The sequence below is a fragment of the Clupea harengus genome, chromosome 7, assembly GCF_900700415.2.
Source record: "Clupea harengus chromosome 7, Ch_v2.0.2, whole genome shotgun sequence".
Taxonomy (NCBI): Eukaryota; Metazoa; Chordata; class Actinopteri; order Clupeiformes; family Clupeidae; genus Clupea; species Clupea harengus.
In genome coordinates this window covers 21152721-21168720 of record NC_045158.1, presented here as the reverse complement: position 1 = coordinate 21168720, position 16000 = coordinate 21152721, and the positions used below count along the sequence as shown (strand labels likewise).

General features: G+C 42.4%; 2 protein-coding genes across 3 annotated transcripts in view; one reads left to right on the top strand and one right to left on the bottom strand.

Moving 5' to 3' along the window:
* The window catches only part of glt1d1 (glycosyltransferase 1 domain containing 1), a 39253-nt gene extending 36342 nt beyond the window's left edge, over window positions 1-2911 (bottom strand). The window contains exon 1 of the mRNA XM_012832841.3: window positions 2580-2911. Coding sequence (XP_012688295.2) covers window positions 2580-2647 — 68 coding nt within the window. The 5' untranslated portion in view covers window positions 2648-2911. The remainder of the gene's footprint in view (window positions 1-2579) is intronic.
* Window positions 2912-6909: 3998 nt separating this feature from the next.
* The window catches only part of slc15a4 (solute carrier family 15 member 4), a 61224-nt gene continuing 52133 nt past the window's right edge, over window positions 6910-16000 (top strand). Inside the window, exons 1-4 of one of the 2 annotated variants that reach the window (XM_031570818.2) lie at window positions 6910-7276; window positions 7635-8251; window positions 12547-12842; window positions 15471-15543. In XM_031570818.2, coding sequence (XP_031426678.1) covers window positions 7679-8251; window positions 12547-12842; window positions 15471-15543 — 942 coding nt within the window. In that variant the 5' untranslated portion in view covers window positions 6910-7276; window positions 7635-7678. Of the gene's footprint in view, window positions 7277-7634; window positions 8252-12546; window positions 12843-15470; window positions 15613-16000 lie in introns of both variants that reach the window. The other variant, XM_031570817.2, reaches the window with a different exon arrangement.

Here is a 16000-nt window from a genome sequence, read left to right as displayed (position 1 = left end):
ATTGACCCATTCCTCACCGTTAATTAATTAATATCTATTCCCTAGGCTGTAGGGGTACCTATTAGCCTGACGATGTCATACTCATAATTCTAGTCAGAATATGAGTCTGATATCGCTCCATTGGGCTGTGATTATGGGGCGTGTTTCAACCGAACCAGGAGAAAAAGTGCCTCTTCGCTCAACCAATCAGAACAATGTAGTATGTGACCAGGGCCAGCTGATAAATTAAACTTTTACCGGATCCCGTAGGAAGGAAGGCAAAAACATCTTTTCGATTGACAAATGCCTTGATCGCGTTTCTTTGTTCCTCTTTCAAAATGAATGCACTGTCAATGTCTAAATGGACTCGAATCTATACATTTCAGCTCTCCAGCGGCAGCCATGTTTGTTGTAAACGAATTCAAACCAAGCGCCTTTTTATGACGTGGTTGGTTATGTTACTGTTGATCATCTGTCCATCATCGTATAAAGCCCGCCTTGACAATTTGATTGGTACGGCAATGTCTGTCCGCAGATAATTTCTCCTCAATGGAGTAATGCCAGACCGAACTTCCCAACCAAAAAAATTGTGGGCAGGGCTAAGTTCGGTCTGGTATCCAGGCTAGGTACCTGTATGAATGCTATTGTGTTAAGGGTAATTTAATTCTAACAATCATTTCAGCATTTCAAGGTACGCTACACATTCTACAGTGAGTGCATTACTCCAGCAAATGGCACTGGAGACATCTGGCCCAAGCAGCTCTGACAAAGATACTGTAGCGTCGGCGGATTCTTCGAAGAAGACCAACTGCGAGGCTTGTGTCGTTTGGCTACAAGCCTTTTATTTTGAAAAGCATACAGGCAGGAAACACTAATACACACTGAGAGAAACGAGAAGCAGGTCTAGCTTTTAAATAACAAAAACAGTGACAGATGTATGCAAACTAACACAGGGGAGCTAACACATAGACAAATTGATCATTGTTATACACGTTAATAATGAGATTTCTTTGTATTTTAAAGTGTGCTATACAAATAAAATCCATTATTATTATTTATTATTAATACTGGACACAAATGGGAGGCACAAGCAACATTCTAAAATGGAACATTTACCCAAATGGAACACTGGCTCTCTCTTAACCGCACAGCATGATGGGAGTCACTTACAGTCTCTTACCTAGAACATGTGGAAGCTTCACTAACACCCTGCATGTTACAATACTAAATTCCCTCAGATGAGAGTCTTTACACCATTGCCTTGCAGAGTGAGCCTCTCACAATCAGTACAGCTATGTCTATTTGTTAACGAAGGGGCAGTACCAGTAAGGTAACACCGAGTTAAGCATGAAGATAACCTGCTTGCAGAGGTGGAAAGTAACTAAGTACATTTACTCAAGTACTGCACCTGCGTACAATTTTGAGATTTTGAGTAATTCCATTTTATGCTCCTCATATTTCCACTCCACAACATTTCAGCAAGAAACATTGTACTTTCTACTCCACTACATTTATTTGACGGCTTTAATTACTAGCTACTTTTGATTTGAGTAATATAACAAGCCTTTTAAAAAAACAACACATTGTTAAAGATTAAACCAGTGGTTTCCAACCTTTTTGGCTTCTGACCTCTCACAAAAAGCAATGTGTCACATTTGATTACAGTTGTTAACAGCCTCACCAAATAGTGCTTTTCCCCTCTAAACTTCTCACATGGTATCATCTAAAAAAAAAAAAATTCAATGTATCCAATATTAGTAATATGTTTGTATTATTCTTATTCTTTATTATTCTCCCATTAATCATCTCACGACCCCTTAGATTTATCTGGCATCCCTGTATATAAAGTAGTTCATAGCTCCACCTCCAGCAGCTACAATAGCATGCTCACACACGGATGCTTCAGTATTGTTATCTAATGATGCCATATATATGGCTAATATATCAGTCGGTACTGATATGGTACTTCCACTTTTACTTTCATACTTTAACTACATTTAGCTGATAGTCCTTATATACGTTTAATTAAGTAGGATTGTTCATGCAGGACTTTGACTTGTAATGGAGAAGCCTATTTTTTACATAACTGTATTAGTAAAGTTGCGCTTATTTAAGTAAAGGATCTGAATATTTCTTCCACCAGTGCCTGCTCGGAGCAGTTCAGAGATGCACAGTAAATTGCCCTGACAGCATAACCTCGGGTAAAACAGCACCAATCGTGAAGATACACCCGTCGTCTCAAAGTTACTCCTGAAGTCAAGTGGATGAGGCAGAATCCTCGCTTCATAGTACAATCCTCTGGATAGCCATCACATTATAGGTCACACTGTGTAAGCTAGGTGAGTGTGCATGTATTAAGCTATTAGAGGCTATAAAGCCGGCTAATAGCTATCCCCATAAGTATTTCTCGCTTTGGCGTTATTGGATTATGAACAGCTTAAATTGTCGTCAACCCATGTAATATGCTTCGATTTAATAAACGACGTATAGGGCACGTGTAATGAAGATAAAACAGGGATAACATGCATCTATCATTCACAGCACTCACTTCCTGCTGCTTTTACTATAGCCTACTAGACAGCAAGCGTACAGTAGCCTACCTTATTCTTTCGGCAGTTGTACAGTTCCCAGTCTTTGGACTAAGGCAGGCTAAAAACAGTAATCTCATGTCGACACCAAATAGGCAACGTTAGTGTCTTACACTGACCACATTTTCTGCGGTGGAAACATGCCACGTAGCATGCTCTTGCGGTTTCTTGTTTTGACAAACACGCATGTTTGTTTTTAGCGTAAGTCCGCCTATGATTAAATTCCCCTGGAAACCGGGGCGACGTCTCAATTTACTAAGGGACTGCCCCGCTCCAAACTTAACTCAAGCATGGTGCAACATGTTTCTGATGACTTCTCTCCCTCTCAGAGAAACCTTATATGTTGAACGATTCTTCTAAGGTTTAATTGGCGCAGGTAGGCTAATAAACGATGATTTTTCGAATGAGGTCACATGATTCAAGGACTGAACGGCTAATGAAATTGAGGAACTAATCTATCACAGTCACCGTAGCATGGATATTTGACTAGCCTACAATGGCTTGCACAGTGCAGGACAATAATTGTGACATCCAAATAAACAAAGCTCTATTACAAGCTGATATTTAGTCTTTTCTTAAGGGTCAGATCAAATTCCACTTCCAGTGGAACCAATGCTGCTCAATTGGTCATCAAAACATATTTTATGGATATTGTCTGTTCCTCACTTAAGAATTTGAATCACCTTGTCTCTTTAGTCTTCAAATCCTCTTTTATTTCACAACCTGCCTGATGACCATTAGACAAGTTGATGTTCATTGTCAGAAGGAAATCTCTTTACCGCTTATAGGTAGTACCTGATCAGTTATGGTAAACTAAATTAGGGTGACCAGATTTGAGTTTGTGAAAAAGAGGACACTGCCCCCCCCCCACAAAGTTTTTTTTATGTCTCAAAAAGAGGACATATCCGGGTAAAAGAGGACGTCTGGTCACACTAACTAAATGGCACCTATATCGCTTGTGAATAATTTTGAACTCGAAGGCATGTGTGTTTGAATGCTTATGCAAGTAGTACATTTCAGTTTTTGATTAATTTATTTTTAATGTTATCAGACAAATAACTTATAACACCTTTGGAAATATACTAGAGCATGAATGTTTGCAATCAAAACACTGAGTGGGAATATTAGTTTAAGTGTTTTTTGCAATTGTGAAAATTGTAATGACTTTCAGGGGGGGGGGGGGGTAATAGTTTTGCAAGGCCGTGTGCATGTCGGACATAGTGTGTTGGTTATTTGCCAATTCCCAGAAAAGTCCTATCCGTCCAAGATGCAGAAAAACGAATAAGGATTTTATTACGTTGCGACTATTGCAATGCTCTCCTGTCCGAATGTAGCAACAACTCAATAAAGAACCTCCAATTTATACTGAACGCTGCTGCTTTCACACTTACTAGAACAAAAAAATATGAACGTATCTCACCAGAACTTGCCTGCCTGCACTGGCTCCCTGTCAAAAGTAGAAATTATTTCAAAGTACTCCTAACATACAAAGCCCTAAACGGCTTGGCTCCAAATTACCTCAAGGAATTAATTGTCCCCTATTGCCCACCAAGATCACTTCGTTCCCAGAGTGCAGGTCTCCTTGTAATTCCAAATTATCAAAAAGCACAAGAGGAGGCAGAGCCTTCTGCTATCGAGCCCCCCTCCTGTGGAATCATCCTTCTGCTTCCATTCGAGAGGCAGACACCCTTTCTATATTCAAATCGAGACTAAAGACATTCCTTTTTAGTGCATCCCATAGTCATGAATAATGCATCAAAAACCTGTCACCTGTCGCAACATTTTTCATATCTTCTTCTTAGCCATGTTGTTGTGTTTAGCAGGAGTGGGCTACAGACAGTGCATGCTGTACTGTGAAGGAGGGCTTTTACAGATCCCGGATGCAGCATGTGGCGCGTGTTATGGCTGTCGTCAGCCAGTTGTGCACTGCTATTGTATCCTGCCACTCTTACTATGCTTGTATAACTAAAAATCCCCATGCACCAAGCCAGCCAACATAACTAAACATTACACATCACAACTAAACACATAGAAAATTCCCAATATTAAATCAAACTTGGCTACAGACAGCACATTTTGTACAGTGAAGGAGGGCCTTTACAGATCCCGGGTACAGCATGCAGCACGTCTTGCTATCCTAACTAAAATGTGCATGGACCATGTCAACCAACCATAACTAAATATAACTCATCAAAACTAAACATAAACAAAATTCCCATACACCTTGCTGGGCAACCTCTCCCTCCCCCTCTCCTTCTATATCAAATTATGCTAATACTGATAATGCTATTACCTACTATTAATTGTTTACCTAAATTCACCTCTTTATCTGTTTATCAAATTGATGTTTACTAACCAAATTTTCTCTCTCTTATAGCGTGATCTTTGCTCGCAAATGCTGATGGCTGTGGAAACGTTCCTCCTCACTAAATTCATTAAGTACAAATACACGTATTGGTAGGCGAACTCTACCCATTCACTTTGTATCTTTTCTTCCCTCCTAGTCAAGACTATCTTTGCTGTGGTATGATGCTGTAGTCTCTCCACCTGATCTACTTGCAGAAACCGTCAGCCCACAACCACCCCCACCACACTGTAGTGCACTTATTCTAACCCGTACTCTGTGCTAGCATTTATCTGCAATGTAAATTACTGCTACCATCGACATCGTTTTCTGTTTCATTACTCTACTTACCCTTGTAATAGTAACCTTACGAGCACACTGTATAACCACTAAGATGTTCTACAATACTTGAATGCTCTCTGTCCACCTTATCCTCTTAATTGGGAATGTATTACCATATTATGTTTGAATGTATTGTGTACATTTACCACATGTATGCTAGCATGCTCATCCTGATACGTTTATGATTAAATCTGCCATGTTTGAGTGTTTCCCCTCCTCTTCTGACCCCCCCCCCCCCCTTCTTACAGGCCATGGGCTCTGTTAAGCGCCTCGAGTCATTTGTATTGTTTTGGTGCCATAAAAAATTAAATTGAATTGATAAGACATTGAGCTTGAATTGAAGTAAATGTTTGGACGAAAGATTTTTTTAATTTTTTTTGCAACAAGACAAAAAGCACTAAAAAAACAAGAAGTGCTACAACAGCGTTTTCTGGTCTCGCCTACTTAGGCTAGGTTGCTGGGTATATGAGTACTCGCATGTGACAGTGAGAGGTTTGGCCGCTGTGGGAAGTCCCCAACTGATAGCACGAGGATTTTAACATCTTATATTATACATAGACAGCAAATCTTTCAAAGCATCCTATGCTAGATTCTAGTTCTGTTAGACAGACGGTTATGTCAAGCAAGCCCGTACATAGCAACAAGACAGCAGACTTCAGAAAGCTAGAAATAACTTGAAATAAACTTTCTTAAAAATCCAAGAATGTCGAAATTTGTCTCAATGAGTCAGAAGGGGTTGAGCATCATGGCAAAGTGTCCGAAATGTATGTACCTTAAAACAGAGAGAGAAGAGGTTATCATATTTGATTAAATCTTGAGATTTTTCCATAAACTTTAAAACGCCACGCAGAAGGGGAGGGTGAGGGAGATGGACTTCTCTGCATGAGTCTACCTCAGTCTCCCCTCCTCTTCTCATCTCATTATATTCCATCCCACTGTCCATCATTTTACTGGCTATACTAGCCCATTGCACAGACTGTACTATTTATATCACTTTGCACTATCCTCACACACACAAGCACAAGTACTCTATCTTTGCACTATCCACACAAGCACATGAACACTATCTCTCTGTACTCTTTGCACTACTTTCCTCGTGGACATCAACACTGACACAATCAATGCACACTGTAATATAGGGCCAGACCTATCCTGTATCTGTGTACACCCCACTCCCTGTGAACATGTTCTCCCTATGTGTATTGTTTTCTACTGTGATTTGTGTATGTATGTTTGTGAGTTAAGTTAAGTTAAGTGTATAAGCTACTGGATGACCTAAATTTCCCTCGGGATTAATAAAGTATCCATCTATCTATCTATCTATCTATCTATCTATCTATAAACATGAATGAAGCAGTGACTTCCTCGATGTGACCCAGCCCCGCCCTTCGCGACCTGGGTTCAAGGAAGTGGACCGTCATGAAGTATCTTCCTCCGCCAAGGTAAAATCACCATAACGTCTCTGGTGTCACGTTACAGCATGACACCAAACAGTTTAGAATACTATCTGATAACACTGAGCATGCAGGAAGTAGAGAAGAAAACACATTTGATGGGCCTATAGATCAGCCAATCGTATGTTAGTTCCGCTTTGTGGGAACCAATGACCAATTTTTAAAGGTCGAACTTGGGCGCGTGACTATTCAGCTTGTAAATACAGCTGCGTGTGTAGATCTATATCTTGCACGGATAAGCATACCTCTCTGTTTCATTCATTCGAGCAACTACATTGATATATAGATCAAACTCAGAGGCGCTGCAAGTCCTGTTTATATTCCTCCAAACGAGTTTGAAGTCACGCGGTGATTCTGTGACTGTACAGTAGCTCGCTAGTAGTTTATTTCGGAAACAGTGTATTGGTGCCGAAGTGTCTTTTTTTTATTTTCCAGCCGTTAAACAACATTCATAAGACATGTCAAGATTAACTTGTGATGGTACACCGAAGTGACAGTCCCATCATTCGCTGACGTTTGCTGAACTGGTGAAATGGCAGCTTGAAGCGTCTTGATTGCCAGCACCGGGGGTATAGTAACTTTAACTTTTCTTGTTTGGGTTGTTTGCAAGACAAACATTTCAGGTCAACGGTAAACGATGTCCTTGTATCATTCAGCGTTATAGGGCTTCAGCTATTAAGACAATTATTGTCGAGGGTATGTTGACTTAACGGTCTAAACCGATGTTTTGATTGCTTACTAGCTTGCTAACTGGTTAGCTCATTCTTTCACAGTTTAACAGCTAACGTTAGTGTATCGTTCCAATGCATAGCTCGTTTGCCGAACCAGGCAATGTTGAAATCATACAGATCTACCGCTGTTTATTCACAAAATAAACTTGCACGTTCATGCTCAAATATAATACATGGTGTCTTTTTTGTCTTTTAGGTGTAGTCCAGTTTGAGAAGTTAAGTGTGAACCAACGTTTGACCATGGCGTCCAGTGATGTAAATGAGAACACTCCATTGTTGGACAGCTCTGTGACAGTTTCTCGACCCCAGGAGTCGGTCTTCAAGGGGAGACGTCTGGCATGTGCCGCCATCCTAGTGGCCGAGTCCTTGGAAAGGATGGCCTTCTACGGCCTTACCTGTAACCTAGTGCTCTTCCTCAACAGCGAGCCTTTCTACTGGGATGGGACTCTAGCGAGCCAGGCACCTTTGGTCTTCATGGGAGTCACCTACCTGGTATCGCCGTTCGGCGGGTGGCTAGCAGATGCTTATCTGGGAAAGTTTTGGACTATCGCTTGCAGTCTCATCCTCTACCTACTTGGAATGCTCTTTTATCCTTTCGTGGGCAGCGACAAAAGAACATTCCTGTGCGGGGAACAGATAGCCTTTCCCGTCCAACCGGCAGAGTGCATGAGCGCGAACATTACCCCTCCTGCCAATGTCACCTGTCCCACACGGGCACCGTACTGTGGGGCTGTCATCTACAGTAGTCTGGTGCTGGTGGCCTTAGGCGTGGGGACAGTGAAGTCCAACATGACAGCCTTCGGAGCAGACCAGGTAAAGATGTTACATGTCCATCACCTAGTGTTGTTCAGGTGTTCTACTAGAGCTCTTAGGAGTGGGGTCCCTGAAGTCCAACACAACCTTTCAGAAAAGGCCAGTTAAATCTGTTACATGTCAATCACTTTTTATTTTACTACTCAGGTGCTCCACAATACTAATTCAATATGTCTTACGGGAAGGCCTCGTTATGGTAAGGCCGTGCAGTGTTGTTTGGGTAAGAGTGTTGACTCCTTATTCCAAGTGCACAACACTCTTCTGTGTAACTGGGTCAGTGACGGTGTACTCTGAGCGCCTAACCCACTGACAACTCAAGTTACACTCTCCCAAGTCAAGCCCCATGTGACTTGTCCATGAAGTGATGAAATTATGAGACCGAGGAAAAATGCTTCTGCACAAACATTTGCAACAGACACAGTATACCAAATAGATGCATAGGTACTTTATTAGAAAGATACAGTGTCCAGTATTAACAAAGAAGTCCTCAGCCGTCAGTGTTCTTTAATGGCACTGTGCTTACATAGAGGAAGCTGGAGATAGTGTAGAATGTCAGCAGGATTATGGAAGAATTGTGTGATGTTTGGAGGTGTTGCTGACATGTGGATTTTGTTATCCAGCCACAGTAGAGAAAAACATGTGTGTGTCAAGACTGGCTCATGTTACCAGCCAGTCACATGGTAGTGTGTGGTTTGTGTATGAACTGCACACACACACACACACACAAACACAAACACACAAGCGTACAGAAACATTTTACAGTGCTTGGTCATTCTTGCTGAGTCACTTTGAGGTGCTTGTGCAGTTCAGAAATTCCCCAGTTCCCTATTTTTAGGCTAGATAAGTCGAGGGAAGTCTGCTGAAGGGCTTCGCCACTGGTATGAAATGAAACAGGCCAGATGGAACAGGTGGCAGTCAGACAGACAGGCTATTTGCTTTGTGTATAAGGGGAATGACGGCTTCAAGCCCTAGAGACACTGAGACCTTGCCTTCACTTCAAGCATTCAATTCACAGCTGGTGTTAAAAATAAAGGCAGTCCCACTGATAATAATTTACTTCCTGGATTTCTTGTCAAGAAAGCTATCTGCTGGCAGTCATCAGAGCGAAAAGATTAATCCAAAAACTGAATGTTACACAATATTCGATTGTCCCCACTTTTCCATTTTTGATTCAGTGTAGCCTTGCCTGTAGATGAGGCTTGTTAAAGCGTAACATATCATATCATAAATGTAAGACCACCCTGAGATCGCACTGTTGGTGATTACATTCATAAATCATTCGGAGGGGATACATGGCACAATGTTCAAATTGTGGAAAAAGATTTTAGACATTATGGTTGAAATTGAAATGGGAACCTTTTGTCTTTTTTGTCTAGCTTTTTCCTTAGGCCAATTTTAGCCAGAAAGTCACAGTATCAGGGAACCATGAATTATTGTCGTCAGGCTATGGTGGTTTTCATTAACAACTTGTCATGTTAAAGTCTCAGACATGAGTTTATTGAGCCAGACAGACCATGTATAGCATAGCAGACCAAAACATAATCACTGAAATTTGATTCCAGAGTTGGCTGCCCAGTTTGCATGTCAGTCGCCTGGCTCCTTACCTCAAAGTAAGCAGCTCTTGGCCAGGAAACTAGACTTGTGTGTGTCGTGTGTGTGTGTGTGTGTGTGTGTGTGTGTGTGTGTGTGTGTGTGTGTGTGTGTGTGTGTGTGTGCTAGAATTTATACAGTCAAACCTCTAAGACTACAGTTTAATCCGACAGGTTCATTTAACTACCTGATAGTGTCAGTTGCCAATGAATTTCAATTTCAGCCTTTGCAATTTCATGTTCTTGATGTCTGAGCAGCTGTTAGTGAAATGAGGCTCGCTTCAAACTCGCTCCAAACTCCAAACCCTGTCGGTGCTGACTGATTTAGGCAACATGTTTTATCCAGTAGTCACATGATACCAGTGCCCATGTGATGCAGCCCTGGACTCTCTGCAGAGTCAATCACCAACACTTCCTGTTGTTAAAGAGATGTTTTGCCACCATAGTATCAATCAGCTCAATCTAAAAACCACATACAGAGAACAGAGGTTAATTATAGAGAAAGAGAAATGATGGTGAGAAGATGGAACAGTGAAACATGGAACGGGGTTTAGGGTGGGCTGACTGATTCATTGGCTTGGCCTGGTAGTGGCCACGCGTTCTTTCGACACATTCATTCGGCATATTCTACTATGAAATATGCAGTTACGTTTTTTTTTTTTCAAATGTAAAAGTACCAGCAAATCTGTTTTCGAATGTTTGTAATACTTAACATTTTCAAGTGTGATATCATGTGATGTTAACTTTACTATTATTGATTTCCAATAGTAAAACCATGACCGCACCACCCCACCCCCACACACACACCCTTTTTGCTGGTGTTCTTTCACTTCTCCCTCTGTGTTAGTGGTGACACGCTGCAACTGCTTGGCTGTGTGTGTGTGTGTGTGATGACAGCGCCGATAGCGTTGCTAATAGTTTCACATCACACACTCATCAGGCCTCATTAAGTGCTCACTGACGATCTGACAAATGTGCTGTTTCATTTTACACTCATTAATGTATGCATGGAGGGATTTTTTTCCCCACTGGGTGTGTGTGATCGTGATGGGGGTTTCTGTGACAGTGACGCACAGATAAACAGACACAAAACACTGTTAAGACCTAGATACACTGCATGGGAGTGTGTGATCTGTTTTTTTTCTTTTTTTCATGGTGGGGAAGAAACCTTTTTTTTTTTCCCCTGAGACAGTGACACACAGATAAACACACAGGCACTCAACACTGTAAGACATAGATGACTGTTCTCGCGGGACCAGCTGTTCTCCTGAGCGGAAGGTGGCGGAAAATAGTGTTCCCAGTCACGCCACTGCAGAGAGAAGTGAAACTTCCTCCTGCTGAACCTCCATCTCTCCCTCTGCTCACTTCACCTCCTCACTGGGACCAGAGAGAGAGAGAGAGATGGGGGGGGTGGGGGGGGATCCTTCAAAGGCATCATTGTTTTCTAAATCTGATTCTAAGTGTGGAAATGGAGGGACGACTTTCATTACTCCAGATTTTTGTGTAGTGCTCATGTGATTTTGTTTTGTGTGTGCGTGTCCGTCCGTGTGTGTGTGTGTGAGAATGCTTTTGCACTACATTCCTTCATTTACCATGGCCTCAGTGAATGTATGGGCTTCATTCATTCTACTTTGACCCTAATAAGTCAAAAGTGAATATGACCTGTGGTTCTCGTGCTGTCACACCACAATAAGGAGTTTAGGATTTGAATGCATGCAATGATGAAGACTTGTGGCCTGTATTCATTTCCTTAGGAACATTAATAATGAACACTTAAAGTGCCAAAGCACTTTACAGAGCTTAACCCTTAAAAAAAGACCCCAAGAGTAAGCCTATATTGGTGGTAGCAAAGGAATATCTTCCTTGTAGCTGGGAGTTGAACTTAGCAGAGCCTGTCTCAGGTTTGGAGGGGGGCAGGTATAGCACAAAGGGAAAATCCCTCAACCTACATTTTGAAATAAGATATAGCGGTTAATGAAGGAAAAAATGATCAGCAAAACAAAGAAATTATCTTGATATGCTTGAATTATAGTCAAATATGCCAAAAGTGACATCATATTTCTGATTGCGTTGCCTATAGAATCGTGTCTATGAGAACAGCAAATGATCACAGCTTGTTAAAAGGATTTGTTAATTGAGCGGATTCCACAGCTCTAATAGGCCTTCTGTTTAGTTCAGGACTGTCTGCAATTTCCACAGACTTCCAGACTAAAGTAGGCCAATGAGATGCACACGCTCCAAGATCCACCAAAACCCACCACACTTACAGAGAGCACGGAAAGGGAGTTAGACCGTGTTTTCACATTTTAGGGCCACTTTTTTTCTCGGCAGTCTTCCCAACCTGAAGGACACCAATGAGAAAGTCTGTGGTGACAGTAGCACAGACGAGCTCGCTGTTTAAGTAGGGCACCTTGTACAGTTCAATTCAGTTCAATTGTATTTATAAAGCACCAAATCAATGAAATTGTCTCAAGGGCGCTTTACAGAGCCCAGGGCCTGAACCCCCTTGTACAGATCTCACCCTGGAAGAAGGGAGCCTATTTGCTTGCACTGAAGACATCTAGAAAAGGTAGAATAATGGAAAATGGAAGAAAACAGCTGGAGAACAGAAGATAGGAGTAGGAGGTTAACAGTAGGACACAATGGCAGGCACTATCCCTATAGCAGTGCGGTCAGTCACCTAAAGCCTTTGACCTCCATTCCCAGGTGAAGGACCGCGGTCCGGAGGCGACGCGGCGCTTCTTCAACTGGTTCTACTGGAGCATCAACCTGGGCACCATCATGGCGCTGGGGGGCATCGCCTACATCCAGCAGAACCTGAGCTTCTCCGTGGGCTACATCATCCCTGCCGTGTGCCTGGGGGTGTCCTTTGTGGTGTTCATGCTGGGCCGCGCCGTGTTCATCACCAAGCCGGCCGACGGCAGCGCCTTCACAGACCTGTTCAAGATCTTGGGCTTCGCCTGCTGCTGGTCACGCGTGCCCAAAGAGGCCGCCCTGCTCAGGTGAGAGGGGAGCGAAGGGAACACACACACAACACACACACACACACACAACACACACACACACACAACACACACACACACACACACACACACACACACACACACACACACACGTTTTGTTGATTAAACAGCCATGAGGATCATCTTCATTTGAGCCAGCAGTATTGTCTTAAAATATATTACAAGTTACTGTGTGATTTTTTTTTTGCTTTCTGAAAATAGTTATATATTACTCCTTTGTACCCGAATATAACTTGAATATAATTTGTGTAAACTGAGGTAGAACAGAGAGCTGTCAAATTTTACAACTGTGACTGTTCTCCCCCACGACTTTCCACTGCAGTAATGGCCGGATTATAAAATATACACCTAGGCTGATAAAATAATAATGCCGCCCCCGACTGTTACCACGCTGTCACCCTGGGGTGGGCATTTGGATGTAGGGTTGCACAACAAAATTTAACATGAATAGATAATGTCTACCATTGTGCAGGCTGCAATTGCAACTTCGCAGAACAATCGTGCACATACATCCACATCCACATCCACCCTCAAACAAACACACAGAAAGCAACACAGACAGACACACACACACACACAGAGGTCATTGGGGGGTCCTAGTCAGAGTTTGAGCATCCATGCCTGGCCTGTCAATAGGTAAACAAACACACAACACAAACACCTAAATGGACCTCCAGTCTCAGGAGGTTAAATAGCAACACACACACACACACACACACACACCAGGAGGTGGAGTGAATACATGGACTGCTCAGGTGAAGGAGTTAAAAGGAGGTCAAACACACACACACACACAGACTCACATGGGCAAAGAGTATTCAGTGTGTTTGAAGAAAGGGAGGGCAACACACACACACACTTTTTGTGTCCGGAGACTGACAGTAATTGAAGTGCATGAACACTATAAAGGAAGATGCTGATTGCGTGCGTGCGTGTGTGTGTGTTCTCCATCCATGTGTGCTGGAATGTTGGTCCGCTTCTGTGTTTAGGATGCGAGACGATAAAAATGTGTTATTTGTCAGTGCACACAGAACACACAACGTACATGTGCTGTACACACAACCTAGAGAAAGAGCCTTTGATCATTTTAGAAAGAGGGGGTTGGACACACGCTGTGTGTGTGTGTGTGTGTGTGTGTGTGTGGTGTATCTACTGACAGCCCCTCTCTCTGAAATGACTCTCTGATCCCTCGCCCTTAGGGAACACACAAACTAACACTCACACACACACAAACACAAACACACTCACACACTCACTGCCTGCCCTTGTTGCTGTATGTTACAGTTCCACTCTCTTTGAGAGAAAACTCCCTCTTGAAGGTAGCCCTGATCAGGGTTAGGGAGGAACTAGTACCATGTTACTGAGTTATGTAATTAAATTACGAAATAAATGTAATTGTAATCTGTTACAGTTACTGAGAGAAAAAAAATATGAATATTATATAATAAATAGACATATATAAAATGTTACTCATCAATTTGGTGGTTACATTCTGCCAAGAAGTAGTCAAAAGTAATCCTTAGAAATAACTAGAAATATGTCACCTGAAATCTGTTACATTTCAAAAGTAACCTTCCCAGCCCTGGCCTGATTCTTTTCTGCAGAGTACAGCGTTCACCTCTGAAACCTGACATTAAATGCATTTCTGTTCTTTAAGTCGCACCTAAAGCCAGCAAGCATTCAGCAATTCTTTATTACAGAGGGATTTCTCCTTTATCTCTGCCGTGCTCTCTCTCTCTCTCGCTCGCTCTCTCTATCTCTCTCACAGACACACACACACACACACACACACACACACACACACACACACACACACACACACACAGAGATGCTTTCACTCTTCTTTGTCTGTCTTTATCCCTTTCTTTGACTATCATTTTTTTCCTTGTCTCTTTGTACTTTTCTCCTTCTCTTTATCTCTCTCTGTTTTGCTCTAACCTTCACTCCAACCTTCTTTTTGTCTCTGTTCTCGCTCTATCCCATCCCCGTCCCTCTCTCACTCACTCTCCTTCCCTCCCTCTGCAGAGGGGTAAATTAGGGGCTTTAGTGCGGGGCTTTTCATGCCAGCTGCAGAGGTTGAGCGGAGTTGTAGACGGAGAGGACGAGGCAGATAATTGACTCATCTCTGAGACGGAGACGAAGGGTTGAAGAAAGGCCAGCTCCGGAGTGTCGGATCGGAGTATTCACGTCAGTCGTGTTGCTGGGCGTTTCGCATCAGTCATGTTGCCCGGCATTCCGATAGACGCAGAGACTAATCTTGGGCTTTCTTCACTCCTAGTGTTTCCACTGTGAAGGCATTATCGCTTACAGCTAATACTACACTTAGTACACACACTCAGTATGACACAGCTCAAGTGCTACTGTACAGAGAAGAGCTTGATGCACTAATCCAGTGTTTGAAGTTGCCAAGCAGTTGGCAATACCTGTGCAGGTTTCTTTAGCAGTGTCTACATTTGTATCATGCAAAGCTTCAGCTGAACTGTTGGGTATTGTATTTTCAAGCAAACTGTTTCAGGATTACATTTCTAACTCTGAATGTGAATCTGTCATTTTTTTGTCATTATGATATTCTTCAGGGTGAAATGTGTTCCGTCTCTCTTGCTGTAGGCCTAAGCCCACGTTGCTGGATGGAGCGAAGGTGACGTATGGAGGAAAGTTTCCAGAGGAGAAGGTGGACGAGGTGAAAGCCATCTTCAAGATACTTCCTGTCTTCCTGGCTCTCATTCCGTACTGGACAGTGTACTTCCAGGTCAGAGGCCGTGAACCTTTTAAAAGCCTGATGAATTTTACTTCCAGGCCAGATCCCTCAAAAACCCTGATGGCATTTACTTCCAGATCATAGCTGTTGTCATAGTCACAAACTCTCTGAGCTGTGATCACACGGTCCATTCCAAAGACTTTCTGAGTCAGACTCAACAACTGCAAACTAAAAATAAAACTAATTTGTTTATGTAGCACCCTTAACTATGAGTGTTTTGCCAAGAGGTAGGGTCAGGTGTAGACAAAAACAAAGAGCAAGTTAATTTGTATGCGAGTTGTGAAATAATGATCAGTGGTAATTCAGTGCCTCATCACTAAATTCACATGATACATGGCTTTCCAATTAAGTCTAGCTTAACCATCTGTATTTTGTATCA